We start from the raw sequence: 22,493 nt of genomic DNA on the forward strand, positions 1-22,493 counted from the left end.
CAGGCAAAAAGTTTTTAAGATTCCATGTCCAACAATACAGTGTGTGCAGAGTTGCATACCTTTCATGCTTTCAGCTGTGGCCAGAAGCATAAAAGGATGGTAGTCCAGACTTGCCTGGCTACAAAATGAGAGCCTTCCAAAAATAACCAGAGCAAAGTGGGCTCGATGTGATGAACAGGGGACAGAACAACTGCTTAGCAATTGTGAAGCCTTGAGTTCAGACCCTACTACCACCAAACAAGTAAAGAATATTTATATACTCTCTATGTCCATTTGGAATTTTAAAAACTATAAGTGACTTTGTGCATTTGAAAAAAGTTCAAAATCACAAGGCCCTTGAAATACAGAAAACAGAATTCTTTTTGAGTAGGTAACTGTCAGCATTGAATGCAGATACCTTTTGCAAGAGTTTATAGATTTTAGGAAAAGAGACATCATTATCATTTGGGCATAATCATGATCACAAGTAGTATAATAAATTTTTTTTGAGAAAAACATCTACTAACCTCCTGCAGTAACAAATGTTTTCTTTTCCATTACATGTCCCTCTTAGAGAAAGCGTGTGTTGTGCCTTCCATAAATTCCTTCAAATGAATGATCAGAATTTAGTGGCTCACTTCCCAACTTCTCCACATAAAGGGAGTGGGTGATTTGTGTTCCATTTTACCTCAGCTCACCTCAGACTTCACTTGGAAAGACTTACTTGTGAAGTCGATGAGCCAGTAACCACCTCAATGGAATAAAGAGTTCTACAAATCCCCATGTATTTTGTGGAAACAAATAAATTTCACTTTGTGTGTAGGGATTCATGCAAATTTAAGTGTTTATTTGCTCATATATGCAGTATATTTTCTCTATTTGTGCTGAATGTTGATAGTAAATTTTATTTTGAGAATTTTATTGAAGAGGTTGATTTAGCTTACAAGAGATGGTCATTGTTTTAATATCGCAGATTGAGGATACTCAACATTATCTAAAATTCTTGGGACCAGAAGTGTTTCAGTTTGGAGATTTTTTTTCAGATTTTGGAAATTTGAATATACACACAAGAGCTCTTGGGAATGTGATGCAAATTGAAATGTGAAAATCATTTATATTTAGTATACACTTTATAGACATAGCCTAAAGGTAATTTTATGTGATATGTCTATATTTTGACTTTAATCTGTCACATGCGATCTGGTGTACAATTTTCAACTTATGGTATATCATATTGGTGCTCAGAAAGGTTTGCATTTCATAGCATTTCAAATTTTGGAGTTTTGTTTTAGGGACTCTTAACCCATACATTAGAAAATTCTGTTCTCAAGAAGATGGGGCCTTCATGATCAATTTGATAGTCATTAGAATGCTAGGTAGGAAGTTATTTATTTCATTGCATTTGACTTACGTTTTTAAAACAGATTGTGCTTAATAACTATTAAAATATTAATAGTAAAAGAGTAGCTACAAAATTGAAAAGACCATACACGTTTTGAGTGTGCAACACTCACATGGAGTACCTTGTGGTCTCTACTGCATTTTGCCTGTTGTGTTTCTTCATTTGTGTTTTTTTTTAAAGTAGGGTTCATGTTGTAGCGTGCAATTTTTTTTCAGTGTAAAGAGAATCAATTGGAAAATGATTATGAACAAAATCTTTTCTTATTTTTTGTTTTATCATTTTTACATTTATTCACCTGTGAATAAAATCTTAACAAAGGAAATTTATAATAACTTGTATGCTAACAATAATAAATCTTATATGAACTAAGATTGAAATGTGTTTCAAAACCCTTGAATCCAAAGTTATATATTTCTAACCCTGTCTGTCATATAAAAACTTTGTTTTCATAAATCATATACTTTTGCATTTTGGTCAGCCCTTCAAATTATTTTTGAGGCCATAGAAACTAAATCAATTAATGGTTCTTTAAAACAAACCTTTAGAACATAGAGTATGATGCTTGCTCAGTACTTAACATTCTGAAAGATAGCATAGTCTACAATTGTTTGGTGCTATCTACAAAATGTGTTCAGTGTTTCCTGGTTTAGGCTTCACCCACCACACCCTTGGTCATGGCCCATAGAGCTGTTCATTGGGCCAGACCCCAAAGCTGCTAGAGGTGGAAGTGGCATGCTTTTGCTCTGCAGCAGGCAGAATTAGTGTCTTCCCATGATCAGAGCTGCTCCCACAATTAAGACACAAACAGAGATTGTGCTTGATTATCTTTCTAGGTGTAAGAATATCTTGAAGATCAAATGTGTAATCCCACTGCACATCGTATGGATGGACAAAGTGGAGGAAGGCGATTCTGAAGCCAAGAAGTCCTTTCTCTTGGGGTGGCCGATGGAGAACTTCAGGGCCACCTTCCTGTAAGACCCACAACTAGGCCTTGTATTTATATGGGCTACCTATGACAGAGCACAGTTACCTTTTATGTTTTATTCCAGATCAAAAATGCCATTAAAAATTTCCTACAACTTATTCAAAATAGGAAAATATTTAAGTCTGACTGCATATTAAGCTGTAGATTCATTTTTTTGGACCTCCCATAAGATTGTTCATTTGCCTTGTATTTTCTCCTAAGAGATTTTTACATGCAAATATGTGCAAATGAGTCAATAGTCAAATAGGCTTTAACCAGTGGTTGTTCAGCAGGACTCTAGAAGTTACTTGGGGTGGGTGGGTGTTAGGGACTGTGAGAGGCAAACCAGCGAACAAGGGACTAGGCCTTTTCTCTACCATTCTCTCTCTCTCTAATGATCAGGTATTATCTGTGTTTTAAAACTATATGAATAGATCTTTTTTCAGCAAGTGTCATTGCATAGTCCAATTAAGTTTGAAATTTTCCTTTTGTTCTCTCAATTTAATTCTTTACAGAAATACAGTATTTAATTATACAAATAAAAAATTTTGTCATCAAAATTCAGATGCCTGAATTGCCATGTGACAGATTTTCATATTTGTTGTCTGTAGACAATATGTATCACTCATGGTGTCTTTAGACAATCTGAAATAGAGATTTATTCATGCAGTACAGATTAGTTTTCCAACACATTCATAGGTTGGCATGAAGATGGGAATGTGGCTATATACCTAGCCATCTTGAGCTCATACACTTGATTTCACAGATATTGTGTAACACAAACCTGATGCCACATTTCATATATATTTTACTCATAGAGGGTTCATCACATGTACTCAGCATTCTTCTTTACTCTCTTCACCACTCTGTGCCAAAACATGATGCACCATCTCAAAGTTGAAACAACTAATTAAAATTTTAGCAAGTTTTATAAATTTAGTAAATTCTTTGATGCAGCTTTTGACTCAAGGAAAATTTCCAAAGATTATTGGGAAGATTATGTTTGTATCAATGTCTTCTCTTCCATGACAGATTTATCTAAACATTATCACTTCTTATTGCTTAATATTCTCTCCATGTGGCAGGTTAGAGGAAGGAGTTTAAATTGAGAATATACGAAGCCTTTGCTGAGATAGTTTAAAAAAACCTTTTATATTTTTGATGAGTAGATGACATGTCAAAATTAGATTTACATTGTTATAATACAAAAATGCTCAGCATCTATTGCTTTTCTGTTTGCTGTTGTTACAGTTCTTTAAACTGGCATAATGAGAAGTGATATCCCTGTACATATGCAGATTAGAGGCCATCTTGGTGATCAACACTCCTGATGAAACCCATCCCAACAGCACAGAGCTGGAAAGTGGACTTGCTGCTCCTGATAGAAATACAAAATGTGGCAGTTCTGGGGAAAAAAGTCTGATGTTTCCATAATAATTTCAAGATAGGATTGCTCAATGACTCAGCAATTCAATCCTGAATGTAGATTCATGAAAAATGCAAACATACATCCACACTAAACTTTGTGCATCAATGTTCACAGCAACATTGCTTGTAATAGCCAACATAGAAACAAACCAAATGTTTAACAATGTGGTGTTGGATAGGAACAAGGGAGAATGGGAATAATGATCAATAGGTTAGGTAAAGGGCTTGCTTTTGGTAAAAAGATATTGATGGTAGATAAACAATATTGAGAGTACTAGAAGTCACTCATGGTCAGTTTCATGTTATATATAATATGCCAGATTTTTAAGAAAAATAGCTAACAAGTGATCAGTCCATATATGAATGATTCTCAAAATATTTTTATTTACATATTTAATACAAGTGTGGAATAGCAAAGGGGATACTAAATCATTAGCAATTTAGGCACAAGTGAATTGATCTTGGTCAGAGGGTCACACTAATGAATGTTTTCTAGAAAGTAACTTTCATTTTACAACTCTGAAATTTTCATAAAGAAATAAAACATTGTAGGTTTCTTTCCTCTAAAAAGATATTCTTGTTCCTTGTGCAAGAGTAGTTCATTCAAAGAACAAATTTCTCAAGTAATATTAAATCTGAACAGTAGTTTTTATATTTGAATAGTACTTAAAGCTCCCCAAGGTTTAATTACCCTAATTATCAGTTGTAGTAACTGAATCTTAGACTTGGCTGTGACACATAGCTTGTAGTAGGGTATGGCTGAAATCCAGTGTTTAAATTCCAAATCAACATCTCTTCCCCTCTGAAATGCACTTATCACTGGAAGATCTCCTGTAAAGAGCAGGGTCCCTCAAACTCAGTTATTAGTGGGATACTACTTCCACCTGTACCCACAGCGGTAACAGTGGGCGCTAATATTTTCATTTGGAATGATGATCTTAACATCTTAGCATGAATATGTTGTGCTTAATTTTTCTTACTTTTTATATTACAGATCTTTGGAGCAAAAAGAAAAGTGGTGCTCACTCCTTGAAAGGTATTTTGCCAGTGTACATATTTTAATACTTTAATTTGTGATAAAAGAAGGAAAGTCCCTGAAAGCTGACACCCTTAAACTATTCCACTTTTTAGTCACAGAAATTATCAGACTATCCTCAAATAAAATCTTATTTGCATTTACCCTGGATGCTACTATAAACAGTGTTCTCTAATTGATAAGTACGCTTTGTTTATATTTGAGGAAGTTTTGGTTGAAACTCTTACCTTTTCTGTTCTTCAACCTGTAGATTAGAGCTAATATTCTTGAAACATATATTAAATTCTCATAAACACAGGTTTCTTACTCTGTTGAGTCAATTCAAAGAAACTACTGCGTCCTACCTAATCTTGAGTCCAGGAAGGTGTTGAACCCTGTCATGCAGGCAAGAGTGCTTAGAGGACTAGATCTGCTTCCCAAATCTTACATCCCAGGGCAACCTGGTATCCTCAGGGCCACAAATCATTTTCCTGAAATATTTTTGTCTATTTTCAAACATATAATTGATCTTGCTGAATCTTTTTGTATGTTCTTAAATATAACATAATAAAGATGGGTAATTTTAACAACATAGGTTTTGAAAATATGGTACTAGCTAATTCATTTTACAATTTGTGGTTATTATTGAATCATTAGAAACATCAATCTAACAAAAGAGAAGGACAATCAGAAGACCCTTGAGCTCCCGATCTTCATCAAAGACATACAGCATTCTGTAAGTGTTTTTAAGACCAAAAAGAAAATTTCAATTTCCTGACTTACAGTATGTTTGAGGGGGAGACAGAGAGGAGAGAGAGAGAGAGAGAGAGAGAGAGAGAGAGAGAGATTTATAAAGTATTGGTGGAAAAAGAGAGAATTTATAAAGTATCACATGGAACTTAATATTTCAAAAAAGGAAACAAGTGGGGGATGTAGGAAAGCAGGTTAAGAAATAGTAATAGAGGTGAATTTGATCAAAGTACATTATGTGCACGTATATAAACATTACAATGAAATAAACAATACAATGTGTTTTATATGTTTCTTATAACACACACATAACATACCTGCCTACATGAAAAAAATGTATATTATACACACACACATAAAAAGTATTTTATTTTAAAATACTTTTGTGTCTTTCAAAATCATCAACGTGCATTGAAGTAAAAGTGTGACTAGTAACATATAGTCCTTATATTCACTTATTTGATAATACTTTGCCTTATTCGTTTCCTTAAAAAACATTTATGCACACTTATTTTTGAAGGTCAGTTACATTTACCATGCCTCTATCCTTAAATACTTATGTATTTTCTAAGAATGAGGATATTCTTCTAGGTAACTACTATTCAGCAACTTCAGTAAATTTAATATCATTATATACATACATATGTATGATAAAATGTATTTTATATTATACATATATGATATAGTGTGTGTCTGTATATACAGTGCTGATGTTTGAGTTCAGGATCTCACATATGCTAGGGAAGTGCTTTATGACTGAGATAAAACTTAGCCAATATAAAATTTTATCTAATATTCATTTTCTAATTTTCTCAGTTCACACCAATAGTGTTCCCTTTCTAATACCGGATTCTTTAGGGACAGACATTGCACTTAGCAATTAATTAAAATACAGAGTTTTGATACATCTTTCATTCCTAAGAAAATCAGGAATCAATTGAGCTAGCTATGAGAGATGACACTTTTAAGGAATCAGCATATGTCTACTTCATGTGTTTTACTGCTATTGAGAAAAAAAAACCCATATCTTCAATACTATGTGACATTTGATTTCTGAAATTGTAGTACAGTAGCCAGGATGTTCATAATGATGAATAAAATAGGTATTTTTATGTCTCTTGTTTCTATATAGTGGTTCTAGTGGAGTCAGGGGTTTTTGTTTGTTTGTTTTTGTCACATTGAGGTTCTGAACTCAGGGCCTGATGCTTGCTAGATGGGCACTCTTACCACTTGGGCCACTCTGCTGCCCTGAATAGTGGTTCTAAATTATACAAAATAGTAATTGAAAGAGGAAAAGCATAGTGCAAACACATTCTTTCTTGGCCAATAGCATAGTCACAAGATTGTTGTGACCTGTTTCCATGTACCAGATGCATTGCAGGAGAAAGAAAAGGCTAGACAGTTGTCATAAGGAAGCACTGACATGTCTCTGCTGGCTTGATTTCAATGGTGGCAAGTGGTTATATTTACAATTTGTCATGGAATACATCTTGACTTCTTTTTATTTATTTTTTTTAATTTTATGATTTTTACTTTAATCATACATTGTTTGGGCCACCTCCTCCCTCCACCCCTGCCCTCCATGCCCTGTGCCCAGCTAGAACCTGTTCCTCCCTCTTGTTTCTGATTTTGTTGAAGAGTAACCTTAGAGATAATAAGAAAGACATAGCATTTTTGCTACTTTGAGAAAAAGGTAGGTATACAGAGAGATTCCTAGTGATGCTTTCATGTACATGTGTATTGCAACCCACATTGGTTCTTCTCTACCAGATCTCTTTGCTACTTCCTAGTCCCCTTCCCATAGTGGCCTCTGCCAGTTTAAGATTACTATATTCACTCCTCTACAGTCAACCACATTTAAGGTTTAGGTTCCTTTCCTTTCCCCTATTCCTCCTTTGCGTGTTCTCCCCTTTAGTGTGGGACCCATGCCCAATAATATTACTGCATTTGTTTTAGGTATATAATCCACATATAAGGGAGAACATGCAATATTTGGCCCTCTGAGCATGGCTAACTTTGCTTAAGATGATGTTCTCCAGTTCCTTCCATTTACTTGTGAATAACAAAATTTCATTCTTCTTTGTGGCTGAATAAAATTCCATGGTGTATAAGTACCACATTTTCTTAATGCATTTGTCTTGATATTTAAAAAAATCTACTTTATTTATGTCTAATTTATAAAAAATAAACATTTTGAATGCATGTTTTGTGTCTCATAAGTTGACCGTCTATATCATCTTAAGCTTGGTCTCAGCTCTTAATATATTATATATATTATAAAATATATATATATATTTTTGTATTTGCAAGTAATATTCAACTTATATGGAAAAATAGTTATATTTCCATTTGGAAACATGGAATAAATATTTTTAAATTTTGATAAATATTTTTAAAACTTTATTTGTTGCTGGGTGCTACTGGCAAATATCTGTAATCCTTGGTGCTTGGGAGGCTGAGATCAGAAGGACTGCAGTTGAGGCCATCCCAGGCAAAAGTTAATGAGACATTAACTCAAATAATAGCTGGGCATAGTGGCAACATGTCTGTTACCTGGGAGGCTTAGATAGGGAAGATTGTGGTTCCCAGCCCATCTACGGAAAATTAAGTTTTCAAGATCTCATTTCAACAGAAAAATGGTGGGCATGGTGGCACATGCCTTCTATCCCAACAAGGGAAGAAAGCACAAGAAGGGAGTATTATGATGCACTTAGTCCTGGGCAGACATTGAAAACCTATTTCTGATGTAACCAGAGCAAAAAGGACTGGAGGCATGGTTCATGTGGTATAGAGTGCCTGTCTAGCAAATGTGAAGCCCTGAGTCCATATCTCAATATCAAAAAAAAAACCCTACTTTTTTTTTTACAAAGAGCTCTATCTACACAAATTTACCTGTTTATCTACAAGAACACCATCTAGAATGAATACATATGTTATTGTAATTATTATTTTGATCTTACTTGGTTCCACATATCATGAGAACCTATTATCTTCTAAACCACATAAATTAGAATGATGAGAATTTCAAAGGGTTTCTTTGTAAAAGACAGTGGAATTTTAACATGTAAGGAGGGGCTTTCGAACATCTTAAAAACTGCAGAACCTTTACTTCTAACTAAATATCAAGCTATAGCCCAAGTGTTTGTACCCTCCAGATATTTTAGCATAAGAGGCTCTGACTTCCTTGAATTTGGATGATCTGAGCCCTACTTTTGGGTATTGTGAGAAATTTCATAATTGTTAGGCAATAAGAGGCACAATGAGAAGTGAATGAATTTAAGATGGTTTGTTCATAAAAATCCATTGTCCTTTGGCCAGGCTTGTTTGATACTCCTGTAATCCTAGATACTTAGAAGCCAGAGATTGGAAGAAATGTGGTTCAAGATCAGCCTGGGTAAAACAAGTTTTAATAAGACCCCAATGCCTAGCTAACCCTCAGTGATAGAAACACTTGACCATATGTGCTAGGCTGTGGGTGATCCTCAGCAACGCAGATACACACACACACACATACACAATTAACAACTTTGGGTCCAGTTGTCCCATGAACCATTTAGTCCATAATAAAGTAAAATACAATGAGTCATAAAAGGGTTTCCTTAACTTGATTTTTTTTAGTATCATTTTAAGGCCTGTGGGTGCCCACCTATGCTGTTTGTCTTGTTAGCCATTCTCCTTATGTAGCTCAGGTTGGCCTCAAACTCACAACCCTCCTGCCTGAGTCTTTGGAGTACTGGAATTACAGGAGCCTGACACCATGCACAGCAGCTTTTGTCTTCTTTAAGCAGTGCTTATCAGATGACACAGACCTGATTGTGGATTTATGTTATATTGCAAAATCTACATGCATAGTAATTTTCTTATTTTATGCTAACATATTTTGAAATTCAGATGTTTCAATGGCATCAATTCAGAATCCCTTCAATTTTTTTCAGGCTTTCTACAAATTGTCTTCCTATTTTTCCAGAACACATCTTAATGTGTGATGTAGTAGAAATGACTTTATTCATTGGCAGATGGGAATGGAGCTAAAACCATGAAAGTTTTCATTCTTCATTGTTAGATTTATTATTTCAATAGATATCAACAATGAAAATCTAGCTAACCCTGAAGGGAAAGTGCTCTCTACATAGTGTTTTTGAAGAAGTCTTTTATAGCCAATTTTTATTCTGATTTTAGTAGAACTAAATATACGACAAGTAAAGGAATAAAGCCAAAGTATCACAACCCACTTGGCTAGAAAACGAAAGGCTTCAGCTCCTCCTTTACTTTTTAATCATTTTATTATTGTTGTACTGGGAGTACATTGTGATGTTTACCACAGTTCTTACAATGCATCATAATTGAATTCACCCTCTGCATTATTCTCCTTTATCCCTCATCCCCCCTATTACTGCAGCAGTTTCAGAAGGTCCATTTTTCCACTTTCATATATGAATACATAATATTTTGCCCATATTCACCCTTCTAACTTTTCCCTACTTCCTTTTCACTCTCAATGATGCCAGCACCCAGAAACAAGACATGTTTTACCTTCCTGTTCTCCATGTTTGAAAAAAAGCATTTTTGTATGTCTCTATGTAAGAGAGTTTCAATGTGACATTTCCACATATATATATTTTATATCCCAAATTGTTCTCTCTTCTGTTTTTCTCCTTTCTATCTTAGTCCCCTTCAACATGTTTGAAAATTCTATATTCATTCTTGTATCAAGAGTACATCAACCATATTCACCTTCTTAACTTCCTTCTTTTTCGTCCATCTCCCATTAGTGGCCTCTGCTTAGTGTGTCCTGTTTTTCATAATATGAGCTTCTTCTTTTGAAACTACTCTCCTCCTTTATTGAAACAACCTCACAGTGCTCAGAATCAGTCCCCAAACCCTCTCTGAGTACTGAATTTTTCTCAGTTAAGCTGCTATATTTGAAGTGCTACAAATCCTTTATTTGCAGAGAAAGGTGTTATACTGAAATGCTTTCTACTGACTTCATGTTATATAAAGGAATGAAAAATATCTAAAGTCAAGGTTTTGTGCTCTACATGTGCTTTATTTTTGTCCTCACCTGAAAACAAGTTTTGTTTAATATGGATAATAAGTTGACAATAACTACAGAATTGTGTGCTTTGGAATTCTTAATTTATAGCATTTTTTTTCATTTTTTATAGCCTGTTGCTGTCACTGCAACAAGTTTTGATACAGTAAATGATATTATTAAGAAGACACTGTCGATTATAGGAATAACTGTAAGTTGCTTGTAAGCTATTTTTAAATTAAAAGATAACTTCTATTTTTGAGAATCATATATCTATCCAAATATATGTTTTTGTATGTGTATATATATATATAATCATATGATAATTGGTTATTATAGATATCAAAGTCATAGTTTGTCCCACACACACACTTTTAGGAACTGAAGGCAGCTAGCTATAAGAGTGTGCACAACTTTCATTCTATTTTACTTTTGTCTGTTGTTTTATGTTTTGATAGTGCTCACATATGTAGTTAAATATATTTTGGTAAAAGAGGTGCACATATTTGAGAAGAAGGCACAAAAAAGGAAGAGGTAAGTGTGTGTAACTCAGTTTTAATAAATTTAATGACCTCTGGATCAAGGAACCATGGTATAGCATGGCTCCTTATATAGAATTATTTCCTTGTGAAAATTCTGAATATTGTGACATGATCTCTATGATTTATATGTAAATCTGACTGTGTAGCATAATAAAGTCCCATAAAAACTCAGAGCAACCACCGTTTGGTATAATAGTCATTTTATAGAAGTATCATTTAATAATAAATTGAAAAGAGAGCTGAACTCATATGTTCTAAGTAAAGCAGTTACTGCTGCCTTGATTTCTAAACTGTAGGATGTATGTGCTCTGTATAAGAATTAAATCTTGGAAGAGAGTGAGTACTTTTAGGGGCCACATGGGGATAGTGACTTAGAATACAGTTCACTTAATTCATATTTGTGAATTACCTTTGCTTAACGTGAACAGCTCACCACAAAGAAAAAGTTTCTATTGTAATAAAGAATTGAGGTTATTTGGTTATATAAGTATGCCTGATTTAAACAACTTCAACAAAGCATTTCCAAACCCTGCCTTATAAGAAAATATTTGTTATTAGATCTTACTTCCTATATGCCATGTAATATTGTGCTGATGTACCACACACCCGTGTGAGTGTGTGCATGCACACATGTGTTTGTGTGTACCTATTACAATAACTCCATTTGAAACATATTTCTGATTTAGCCCTTCTTTTAGGACTCTAAATAATTCATCAGAATCTTGGTAATTTAGATTTGTTTAAGTGAGGTTTCCTTAATGTTGGCCAGTAATTCTGCTGGGGATAACCTTTCCACACCTGACCTATTTTCCAGGTAGAGTCCTTGTAGAGATTCTCTTCTCAGAACAAGGCTTCCCTGACTGAAAGTAACAACTGGCTTTCCCCTGACATCTCCTCAAGGCCTTTTGGACCTCTGTCTCTTTTGCTCAGTGTTATTGACCTTATAGTACATTCTAAATTTTACTTTTCTTAGGCCCATTTTAGCACATGTGTGGCTTTGAGCAACAAGTTTGTCTAAAGAGGGACATGTGTAACAGAAGTCAACATTCTCCATGACTATTGGAGATAGCAGAAGGCAGAACTCTGGGGATTAGACTTTTCTTCTGTAGTGGAGGATATTGAGTATGGTTTCTCATTACTTGGTTCACTCAGAAAGTGATGGCTGGATTGCATTATGATCCGTAGTCTTTCAGAAGCCACAACGCAAGAATTTGGAGTAATCTGGAGGTTTGGAAGTATCCAGGAGTTATTGAAATCAGCACTGTTGATGCAAAACTGTGGCCTCCTATGAATATAATAGCATTTGTAGTGATACAAATTCCTTTCCTTCTTAGAAACACAGAAATGCTATGGAAATAATTTCTTCAACAATCCATTTTCAATAATCTTTCATGATGCTTTGTTCTTTTTGTCTCCTAGGAATGTGAAAATGAATACCTGCTATCTTTCAACTCTGGGAAGGAAGAAGCCCCATTCACACTCTTGGGTAAATGTCAGGGACAATCTAAAATGTGATTGATTGGGCTCAAAGTTATACTTCTCTCAAAGTATTGACTGTTGTCTTAAGCTTGAATGCCTCTAAATGTAAAAATGGCCCAAGTATTCACTTGTACATTTAAGAAATAATTGCCAGCACTAACTCTATGACAGGTGTTTGGAAACATCTCTTTAGACTTGACAATTTCTGGTACAGTTGAGGAGAAAAAAAGTGAAGTTTTCTTCTAATTTTTCACATGAAGACATAGCTTTCTTTTAAAAAAAAACAAGAACTGGATTATTTTTGTCAGGAAGTATAAAAAATATTAGAAATTAATTTTCCCATTTATTGTTCCTACTTCAGTAAAAATCCACTATTCATTTTCTAAAGAATAGGTCACCTCCATTTTGTAACAATCTTCTATAATTCAGTCATGGCTGTGAAACCATATATAAATATTTCATTAACACAAGCTCTATACATAGAACTTTTCACAAAAAAGGAGATAAGCAAACTCCTAAATTGTTCCCAACCTGTATTTTGTTATTTTTTGGTTGCATTTTCCTCTCTATTTAAAGTTACTGATAGATGATTCATCTTTAAGATAGTTATTAAAAGAATTTAGCTGGAAGAAAAACTCACGGCTCATCATGTGAAGATGAAGAAACAAATCCATTCCAACACACAGGAAGGACCAGGACATATTGCCTATGCTGTAGTTGAGAGAGGGAATGATTTCTGCTAGAAGTCATGGGCATGTTTCTTTTTAATAACTTGATATTATTTAGTAATATTTATCAGCAATAAGTGAAATAACATGGAGAAGGCAATACTGGAAATATATTTTAATGAAATGTATTAGTTTGATAAAGTATCTAAATGATAACTAAACCTCAGAACTCCTTTGAATACAGCTTTCTCTCAGGAGCACTATTCTTGAGGACCTCTCCTCAGCCTTTCTGAATCCTTTTTTCTGAATGTACTCTCAGTTCTCGAGTGTGGATCAACTTCTGATTATCCTGAGCCTTAGTTTTATTACACTGATGCCAGTAGAGCTTGTTTTACCCTAAAAGTTGAAAGTTGCTGTAATTCTTGTTCTGAATGTAGCACTAACAATGTATCTGTACCAGATGGAAAGGAACAGCAAGAGTTCACCAAGTTACATCAATGCAAAATCAGAAATGGATGCAAAGGGGCTTTTATACTCATCCTAGACAATGTCATTCACTTCACAGCACAGCATCTTTGATAATTCTTTGTAAAGAAAGTAAGTTAAACCATGAAAGAGCAAAGCAAGTCACTTGCCATGTAGCTCCTGATGACTGTGGGTGTTGTTTTTGCACCTTGTTTCTATTTTCCAATATGCTGCAGTCTTCCTTCTGCTCACTGTCTGTGAGGAAACACTGGCAGGACAGCAGTGTAAGGGAAGCATGAAGAACACCAGTCCAATGCTCATGAGTAGCCCTGATGTGCGAACTGACAAAGGGAAACATCTCTTTTGGTAAAAGTGACATTTCATATGAGAAAATACTAATGTTACCAACTCTTGACATCTACTGTAATTATTAAGGAATATTAAAAACTAGTGTCCATCAATGTATTTTCTTCCATCTCTGCAGTAGGAAGGACACATTTTTAAAATGATGAATGTAAGGTTAGAGGATTCAAGTAATTTTCCTAAGACTTAAAAATTTGGTTGATGTCAAGGCAGAAACTAGAAGGCCTTAAATAGTCTCAGATGGTAACATAGTGAAAGTCACCACTGAACATTTCACTGATGGATCTATGCATTCCAAACAAGGTAACATATTTAAGGTTTTTATCTCTTTATTACTTAACTTCTTTTGCTTGGGCACCTGTTTTCTGGATGGTCTCCTTAGTGAGTGTGCATAATGCACACTCAGGAGACATAGCATTATTAATTCCACAGGATCCAAGAGAACCATGTCCATACCAGTGAATTCAGCAAAAGGTAAGTTTGATTACACCCACCATCATCAGCCTGAATCTATATTTCTATTTTTCTCCATATAGGACACGAATGTCCGTATGCCATCAAAATGAACTACCTTGGAGAGAAGGCATTCATGCCACAGAGACCAAGTAAATTAACTTCTCAGACCTTTCAGGAGCCCATCCAGGAACAGGTGTCCCCAGACCTCAAAGGCCAGTTTTTCCTAGGGCCAAGGCATCCAAACAAAGGCAAGCATGAGAGTAATGAATACCTTCCCTTCCTGGAAGTGCCATCTCACAGTTCACACCTCCATTCCTGATGAAAATAAAACTCTTGATTCATAGGTATTTTCCATATCCTAAGGAGGTAGTATATGCAAGTACCCAATACTCATTCAAAATCGGGCTTAGATTGCCTCTGAGAATTGAAGTTAAGACACAAGTCCCTATTAGGAGAATTTGTTTTTCATTCATCCACAGAGAAAATTGCTCTCTTATTTGTATCCCAAGAGCACTTTAGAAAAGTAGTTATGTAAGTCTACATCTGTGTGTCTTATTAGAAGATGCTCTCTTGAGGCCTGGACTCTCATATCGTCCCCATTTCTGGTTGCAGTCATCATCCGGGGCCAGAATAGTCATGACCACATGACCTAGACACACTTGAAATCTTGAGTAAAGAGATATGGTTTTAAATGGAATCTCTTCTTGGTCTGAAGGGTCTTTGTGATTCTAACCTGTATTCAGTTCTAAATCTACCCCAAGGCCAGCTTACTTTCTACATTTGCTTCAGACATACATCTAGAATTGGACTGAAGTTCTCAATGGAGAACTTTTGATTCATCCTTCTTGCCACTTTCTCCCTGAGATATTCCATTGCTTTTGCACTGATATTTCTCTCTTTTATACAACTGTGTTATTAATTTAGGATATATTTAGCCTAGTACAGAGCTTTCCCTTATTTTATTGTTGTCACTTTTCTTGTATAAGCACACAGTTTATGATTTTTACATTTTTTTCATACCCTGAATCAAGCATGAGGAATCCATTAACCTAATTTGCTCTAGACTGTTGAAGACAGGCTGAGTTTCTCTGCAGTTAGGTTGTTTTATCAGCCCAATTTTATAGCAATCACATGCCCTTTCATTCATTACAGAAACAATAAGAATTCTCCAATCAATAATATGCATCACAAAAGACTTATCTAAGTGAAAATATTGAGCAACTATTGGACTTGGAGTTTACTCTGCTGTCAAGTCTTTCCTCATACTATAACTGCATATTATATCTTTGTTTCAAGGGACAGGGTGTTAGTAATATTATTTTTCATATGAAGAATAAGAGAATACATTTGGGTTATTTTAGAAATAATAGCATTGGAGACACCAGGTAGAGTATAACAATTCAACCTGTGTATTTACATTTATAGTCATCAAATTTTGTATATGTTAACATACACAAATATGCTCCAGGATTTTAGAATGTATGTGCTTTTTTCTTTCCTAACTTTTGAATTGGAGGGGATAAGTATAACAGGTAGAGAGGTGGCAGTGTTTGTGCCTGCATGCCATCTGGAGGCTCCTATCTGAAAAGAAGAATAGGGTAGAGCTTGCTTTGCAGGAAGAACACTGCAGTCTCAGCTGCCTTAAACCATCTGAGTTAGGGGTAAACTTAATTTTATCAAGAATACTGTGAACCATGCCTTGTTCTAGGCATTAGTCCAATGAGGTATATTGATAATATCCTTCAGGTTAAACTGAGGATTTGAATCAAAAAGAGTCTTGATAATTTGTCCAGGTAAGTGGCAGAAACAGAAACCCACACTAGCATCACTGATCCAGCCCCGCAAGCATTGTCCCCATGTTTTTATACATAGCAAATCCCAGAAAAGCCAAGAGAGCAGCTATTTTTTTTTCATTTATTCATATGTGGATAAAATGTTTGGGTCATTTCTCCCCCCTACCCCTGCCCTCTCCCTTTTCTCCCACCCCCTTCCCTCTTCCCCCCACACCCTTGTTTCCAGGCAGAAACTGTTCTGCTCTTTTCTCTAATTTTGTTGAAGAGAGACTATGAACAATAATAAGGACAAAGCATTTTTGCTAGTTGAGATGAGGATAGCTATACAGGGAGATTCCTAGAATTGCTTCCATGTACGTATGTGTTACATTCTAAGTTGATTCTTCTCAAACTGACCTTTTCTCTAGTTCCTGATCCCCTTTTCCTACTGACTTCTGTCACTTTAAGGTTTCTGCATTAGTTCCTTTGTATTGAGGATATCAAATACTATCATGTGTTTTGGGTTTCTTACCTATCCTCATACTTCCCATGTATGCTCTCGCCTTATCATGTGACCAAAGTCCAGTCGCCTTACTGTATTTGCCCTTGATCTAAAGTCCGCATATGAGGGAGAACATGTGATTATTGGTCTTCTGAGCCTGGGTAACCTTGAGAGAGCAGCTATTTAAACATATTTGGTCAAACGTCAATCATCTTGCAAATCTTGGCCTATCTGTTATCTTTTAAATATTTGGTATATGTTACTTATTTATTAAAATATGAAGGTACCATGTTTGGAAAATTTTATAGTTAAGCAGTAGAAACATTGGACTGAGGTTTGAAGACATACTTTATGGTGAAGTAGCCAGAGACTTACTAAGAATTGACTCAAGCAGGCTTTGTCATTAAGGGCAGATGCTCTTTTGATGGGGTACAGTTGACCTTGGTTACATGTTTTGAAAGTAGATTATGAGACTGCTGAAATTCAATACTAAATAGTTTTAGCTTTCAAAATGGGATATGACATGTTTACTCAGCTATCATACTTAACTTCCAGGAATCTTTTCCAACAAGGTGTGAATGGTCTGATGATTCAATGTTGCAGGACAGAGACAAACTCTCTACAATGCAGTCACATGGGAAAAACTAAACTAAATTAATTAACCACCAATTAATTGGTTTTGACAAAGAATATAATTACAAGGCAATTAACAAGTTTCAGAATGTAGGACATTTACAGTATAAATGACTTAGTTCCTCTAGTATGCAATGCACCTAGCATATTATAAAATGAAAATGGTGGGAACAAGGTGAAATGAATGAAACAACTAAAGGTTATAATAATCTCTCTTCTTCCTTTGATTCCTGGTCAACCTCAGATAAAGGAAGATACCCATTCAGGAATTGGAGATTTTGCCGCCGATCTAGATCCAGCCACAACAACCTGGGTGAATCCCCACCTACCATAAGGACAGAACTACACAGTGGAGTTTCTACTATGAATATTTGTGAGAATGACAATTCACTATCTCCAATTCTGGGGAAAAGAGCTTATTGCTACATAATACTTTTAAAATTTTATGCTCCCATGGCAGGAAATTCTATTCGTGGCCTAAAGATTTATTTTAAAAAGCTCAGGGTAAAAGCCAGGCTGAGGGAATATGTGTACTATTTAACAGAAAGATTCCAAATGGAAGAAAGAAACCTTCACACCTGAATAGATAAATGAAGTGTCTAAGAAAAAATGACCATAACTCATTCAAGCAGTGCTGTTTAAGAAAAGTTGGGTTTCTATCACTTTAGCTTCATTCATCACCACAGATTTTTATGACAAGTACATACACCTCATATATTCATGATGAAATTATACAAATTATTTGATCACATAGGCAACTAGGATTCTTGCATCAAATAAAATACATCACCAAAAGACCCAGCAGAGTCTCAAAATATGTGTTAGAAAGTACCAGACTCCATGATTGCTTCCACAGTAACATTCTTCAATGAATTGCACGACATAGAGGATTTTTTTTTTTTGGTTTTTTTAGAGATGTCCTTTTAACATGCAGCTTGGAAACAGCTTTGGGTTGGTAGAGAAAATTTTATTTCATTTTTTAAATTTTTATTGTTTTTTTATTCATATGTGCATACAATGCTTGGATCATTTCTCCCCCCATCCCCACCCCCTCCCTTACCACCCACTCCACCCTTCCCTCTTCCCCCCACCTCCTCGAGAGCTGGCAGAAACTATTTTGCCCTTATCTTTAATTTTGTTGAAGAGAGAGTATAAGCAATAATAGGAAGGAACGAGGGTTTTTGCTAGTTGAGATAAGATAGCTATACAGAGAGTTGACTCACATTAATTTCCTGTGCATGTGTGTTACCTTTTTGGTTAATTCTTTTTGATCTAACCTTTTCTCTAGTTCCTGGTCCCCTTCTCCTATTAACCTCAGTTGCTTTTAAGGTTCTGCTTTAGTTTCTCAGTGTTGAGGTCAACAAATGCTAGCTAATTTTTCAGGTGTCTTACCTCTCCCCACCCCTCCCTTGTGTGCTCTCGCTTTTCTCATGTGCTCAAAGTCCAATCCTCTTGTTGTGTTTGCCCTTGATCTAATGTCCACATATGAAGGAGAACATGTGATTTTTGGTTTTTTGGACCAGACTAACCTCACTCAGAATGATGTTCTCCAATTCCATCCATGTACCAGCGAATGATAAATTTTCGTTCTTCTTCATGGCTGCATAAAATTCCATTGTGAATATATACCACATTTTCTTGATCCATTCATCAGTAGTGGGGCATCTTGGCTGTTTACTTGGCTATTGTGAATAGTGCTGCAATAACGTGGGTGTGCAGGTGCCTCTGGAGTTAACTGTGTCACAGTCTTTTGGGTATATGCCCAAGAGTTGTATTGCTGGATCAAATGGTAGATCAATGTTTAGCTTTTTAAGCAGCCTCCAAATTTTTTCCAGAGTGGTTGTACTACCTTACATTCCCACCAACAGTGTAAGAGTGTTCCTTTTTCCCCACATCCTCACCAACACCTGTTGGTGGTGGTGTTGCTAATGATGGCTGTTCTAACAGGAATGAGGTGGGATCTTAGTGTGGTTTTAATTTGCATTTCCTTTATTGCTAGAGATGGTGAGAATTTTTTCATGGGATTTTTGCCCATTTGAATTTCTTCTTTTGAGAAAGTTCTGTGTAGTTCACTTGCCCATTTCTTTATTGGTTCATTAGTTTTGGGAGAATTTAGTTTTTTAAGTTCCCTATGTATTCTGGTTATCAGTCCTTTGTCTGATATGTAGCTGACAAATATTTTCTCTCACTCTGTGGGTGTTCTCTTCAGTTTAGAGACCATTTCTTTTGATGATCAGAAGCTTTTTAGTTTTATGAGGTCCCATTTATCTATGCTATCTCCTAGTTGTTGTGCTGCTGGGGTTCCATTCAGAAAGTTCTTACATATACCTACTAACTCCAGAGTATTTCCTACTCTTTCTTGTATCAACGTTAGAGTTTGTGGTCTCATATTAAGATCCTTGATCCATTTTGAGTTAATATTGGTATAGGGTGATATACATGGATCTAGTTTCAGTTTTTTGCAGACTGCTAAACAGTTTTCACAGCAATTTTTGTTGAAAAGGCTGCTTTTTCTCCATCGTATATATTTAGTACCTTTGTGAAAGACAAGTTGGTTATAGTTGTGTGGCTTCATATCTGAGTCCCCTATTCTATTCTGTTCCACTTGTCGTCATGTCTGTTTCTGTGCCAGTACCATGCTGTTTTTTTAGTTATTGCTTTGTAATATAGTTTGAAGTCAGGTATCGTGATACCTCCTTTAATGAATGTCATTGGAATTTTGATGGGAATTGCATTAAACATGTAGATTACTTTTGAAAGTATAGACATTTTTACTATGTTGATTCTACCAATCCATGAGCATGGGAGATCTCTCCACTTTCTATAGTCTTCCTCAATCTCTTTCTTGAGAAGTTTATAGTTTTCCTTGTAGAGGTCATTCATATCTTTTGTTAGGTTTACACGTAGGTATTTGAATTTTTTTGAGGCTATTCTAAATGGAATTGTTTTCATACATTCTTTTTCAGTTTGCTCATTGTTAGAGTATAGAAATGCTAATGATTTTTCTATGTTGATTTTATATCCTGCTACCTTGCTATAGCCATCAATGATGTCTAGAAGCTTCTGAGTAGAGTTTTTTGGGTCTTTAAGGTATACGATCATGTCATCTGCAAATAAGGATGTTTTGACAGCTTCTTTACCTATTTGTATTCTTTTTATTCCTTCTTCTCGCCTAATTGCTCTGGCTAGGAATTCCAGTACTATGTTGAATAGGAGTGGAGATAGTGGGCATCTTTGTCCAGTTCCTGATTTTAGAGGGAAGAGGTTTGTATCAAAAGGCAGAGCATTCTCATCTTACACACTGAATAAAGTGCAATAATTTGGTAAATTTTATGCGTAACAAATTAGCATAAACAAGATTATGTACAATTTAACCTTCAAATATACAAGCACAGTAAGACAGAGGAACAACATCAAGCTTTTAAGGTGTATACTTTCATCTTTCCTCACCTGGTGAATGGCTTAGGGTGAAAACCCATGTAGGAAGGGCTCTTTGCCAAAGGGCATATATTAAAAAGTGTGTCACAAGTTATCGCTGAATTAGATGCAGATTTTCAATTCATATTCTGCTTGCCTACATAACTTCATCCATTCAGAAATATAGGGCACGATCCAGGGAAGGGAAGATAGGGAAGAAATGTGAGGGGAAGATCCTTTCTTGTAATATATTATTTAAAAAATTTATGTCCTTGGGAACAAAAGAGAATCTTTACCTGATGGTGGAAATCCATGTAGGAAGGGCACCTTGCGTTTAGGACCTGCTTTAAAGTGTGGCACGAGCCTGTGTGAGTTATTTGCAGATTTTCATTTTCGTAGTCCGCTTGCCTCCACGCCAGTTGCCTTCAGATCCGTGGGGCCTTGACACTCGGGGCAGAGGTGATAGTGAAGAAATGTGAGTGCAGGACCCTTGGTTGCTACATATTTTTTAAGAAAACGTAACCCTTCTTGGTACCCCAAGGCGATTCCTTACTTACCTACTTAGCTGAAGCCCCTCACGGCAGCAAGCCAAGGGAATCTGGTTGACGGGCCGTGTGTATTTTCCCTGGAGAGATTCCAGGAGGAAGCATGTATTTGTCACAGGATCCAGAGGTCGAGGATCTGTCTCCATCGTGTGACGTGTACCACATTCAAAAGGGATTCCTTTTGCTTTGGAAGATAGGCCAGCCGCAATATTTGCAGGCACCCACGAGGGTGGAGTACATCAGTGCACGCAGCACTGTACCTGAAAAAGACCTGTCCTGGAACGTGCGCTGCGCAAGAATCATCCAGGCGATTATGTCCACTGACGGGAGGGTAGATATCAGAGGGCCCCAGATAGCGTCCAGGTGGAAGTCAGGCACAGCCGTCCTTGTCCAGTGCTCTGAGAGATCTTTGATCTCCATCCAGGCATCCAAGTATTGAAGGTAGCCTTTTCTCTGTCTTGGTGGAATCCCTGCTTTTTCCCACCTGTTCTCAGCGGGTCGTCCCCAGTCCTTCTCCAGAGGCTCCATCTGGGGCGTGGCCTTTGGCCTTCCTGAAGCTCCGGGAGAACCATGCTGTCAGCAGCCTCTGCACACGAGGCACAGGGAGTTAGGATGGATCACACCGCTCCCCATCGGGCCGAATGTGTATTTCAATTTTCCTCCTCCTAGGTGAAGGCAGTCCACGAGCCACTCCAATGATCCACGTGGACGTGCCCGATGCACGGGACTCACCGGGGTCCGCATCCACACTCAACTTCTGCGATCCTGTCCGGGAACAAGAGGTGTCCCTTGATGAGCTGGACCAGCCAGTCGCTCTGCCAGGACCCTCACCCAAAGGTATGCCGTAGAGCATTCCTTCAAATGACCCGTCTCAGATCATACCTCCGTTCCCGTGAAGAAAATCATGACGCAGCTGTTCTGCATGCAGCGGGCACCTGGGGTGTGGGCCGAATCCCAACACACGCACCCAGAATCAGAGTAGCACTCAACACTCACATCTCAAGAAGGTCCACATCCCTTCTAGGAGAATGTTTTTTTCCCTTTGCCGTAGGGAAATGCATGCTGTCTTCTCCGTATGCTC

At 36.4% G+C, this 22,493-nt stretch overlaps 1 protein-coding gene across 1 annotated transcript in view; it reads left to right on the plus strand.

The window, feature by feature from the left end:
* The first annotated feature begins 1,983 nt into the window (after positions 1-1,983).
* Positions 1,984-22,493, plus strand: part of LOC109685608 (uncharacterized) — a 29,771-nt gene continuing 9,261 nt past the window's right edge. The window contains exons 1-8 of the mRNA XM_074064651.1: positions 1,984-2,352; positions 4,768-4,809; positions 5,446-5,524; positions 10,704-10,781; positions 12,532-12,598; positions 14,624-14,791; positions 17,695-17,823; positions 22,082-22,249. Coding sequence (XP_073920752.1) covers positions 2,153-2,352; positions 4,768-4,809; positions 5,446-5,524; positions 10,704-10,781; positions 12,532-12,598; positions 14,624-14,791; positions 17,695-17,823; positions 22,082-22,249 — 931 coding nt within the window. The 5' untranslated portion in view covers positions 1,984-2,152. The remainder of the gene's footprint in view (positions 2,353-4,767; positions 4,810-5,445; positions 5,525-10,703; positions 10,782-12,531; positions 12,599-14,623; positions 14,792-17,694; positions 17,824-22,081; positions 22,250-22,493) is intronic.

This window comes from Castor canadensis, unplaced genomic scaffold (genome assembly GCF_047511655.1).
Source record: "Castor canadensis unplaced genomic scaffold, mCasCan1.hap1v2 HAP1_SCAFFOLD_1103, whole genome shotgun sequence".
Classification (NCBI taxonomy): domain Eukaryota; kingdom Metazoa; phylum Chordata; class Mammalia; order Rodentia; family Castoridae; genus Castor; species Castor canadensis.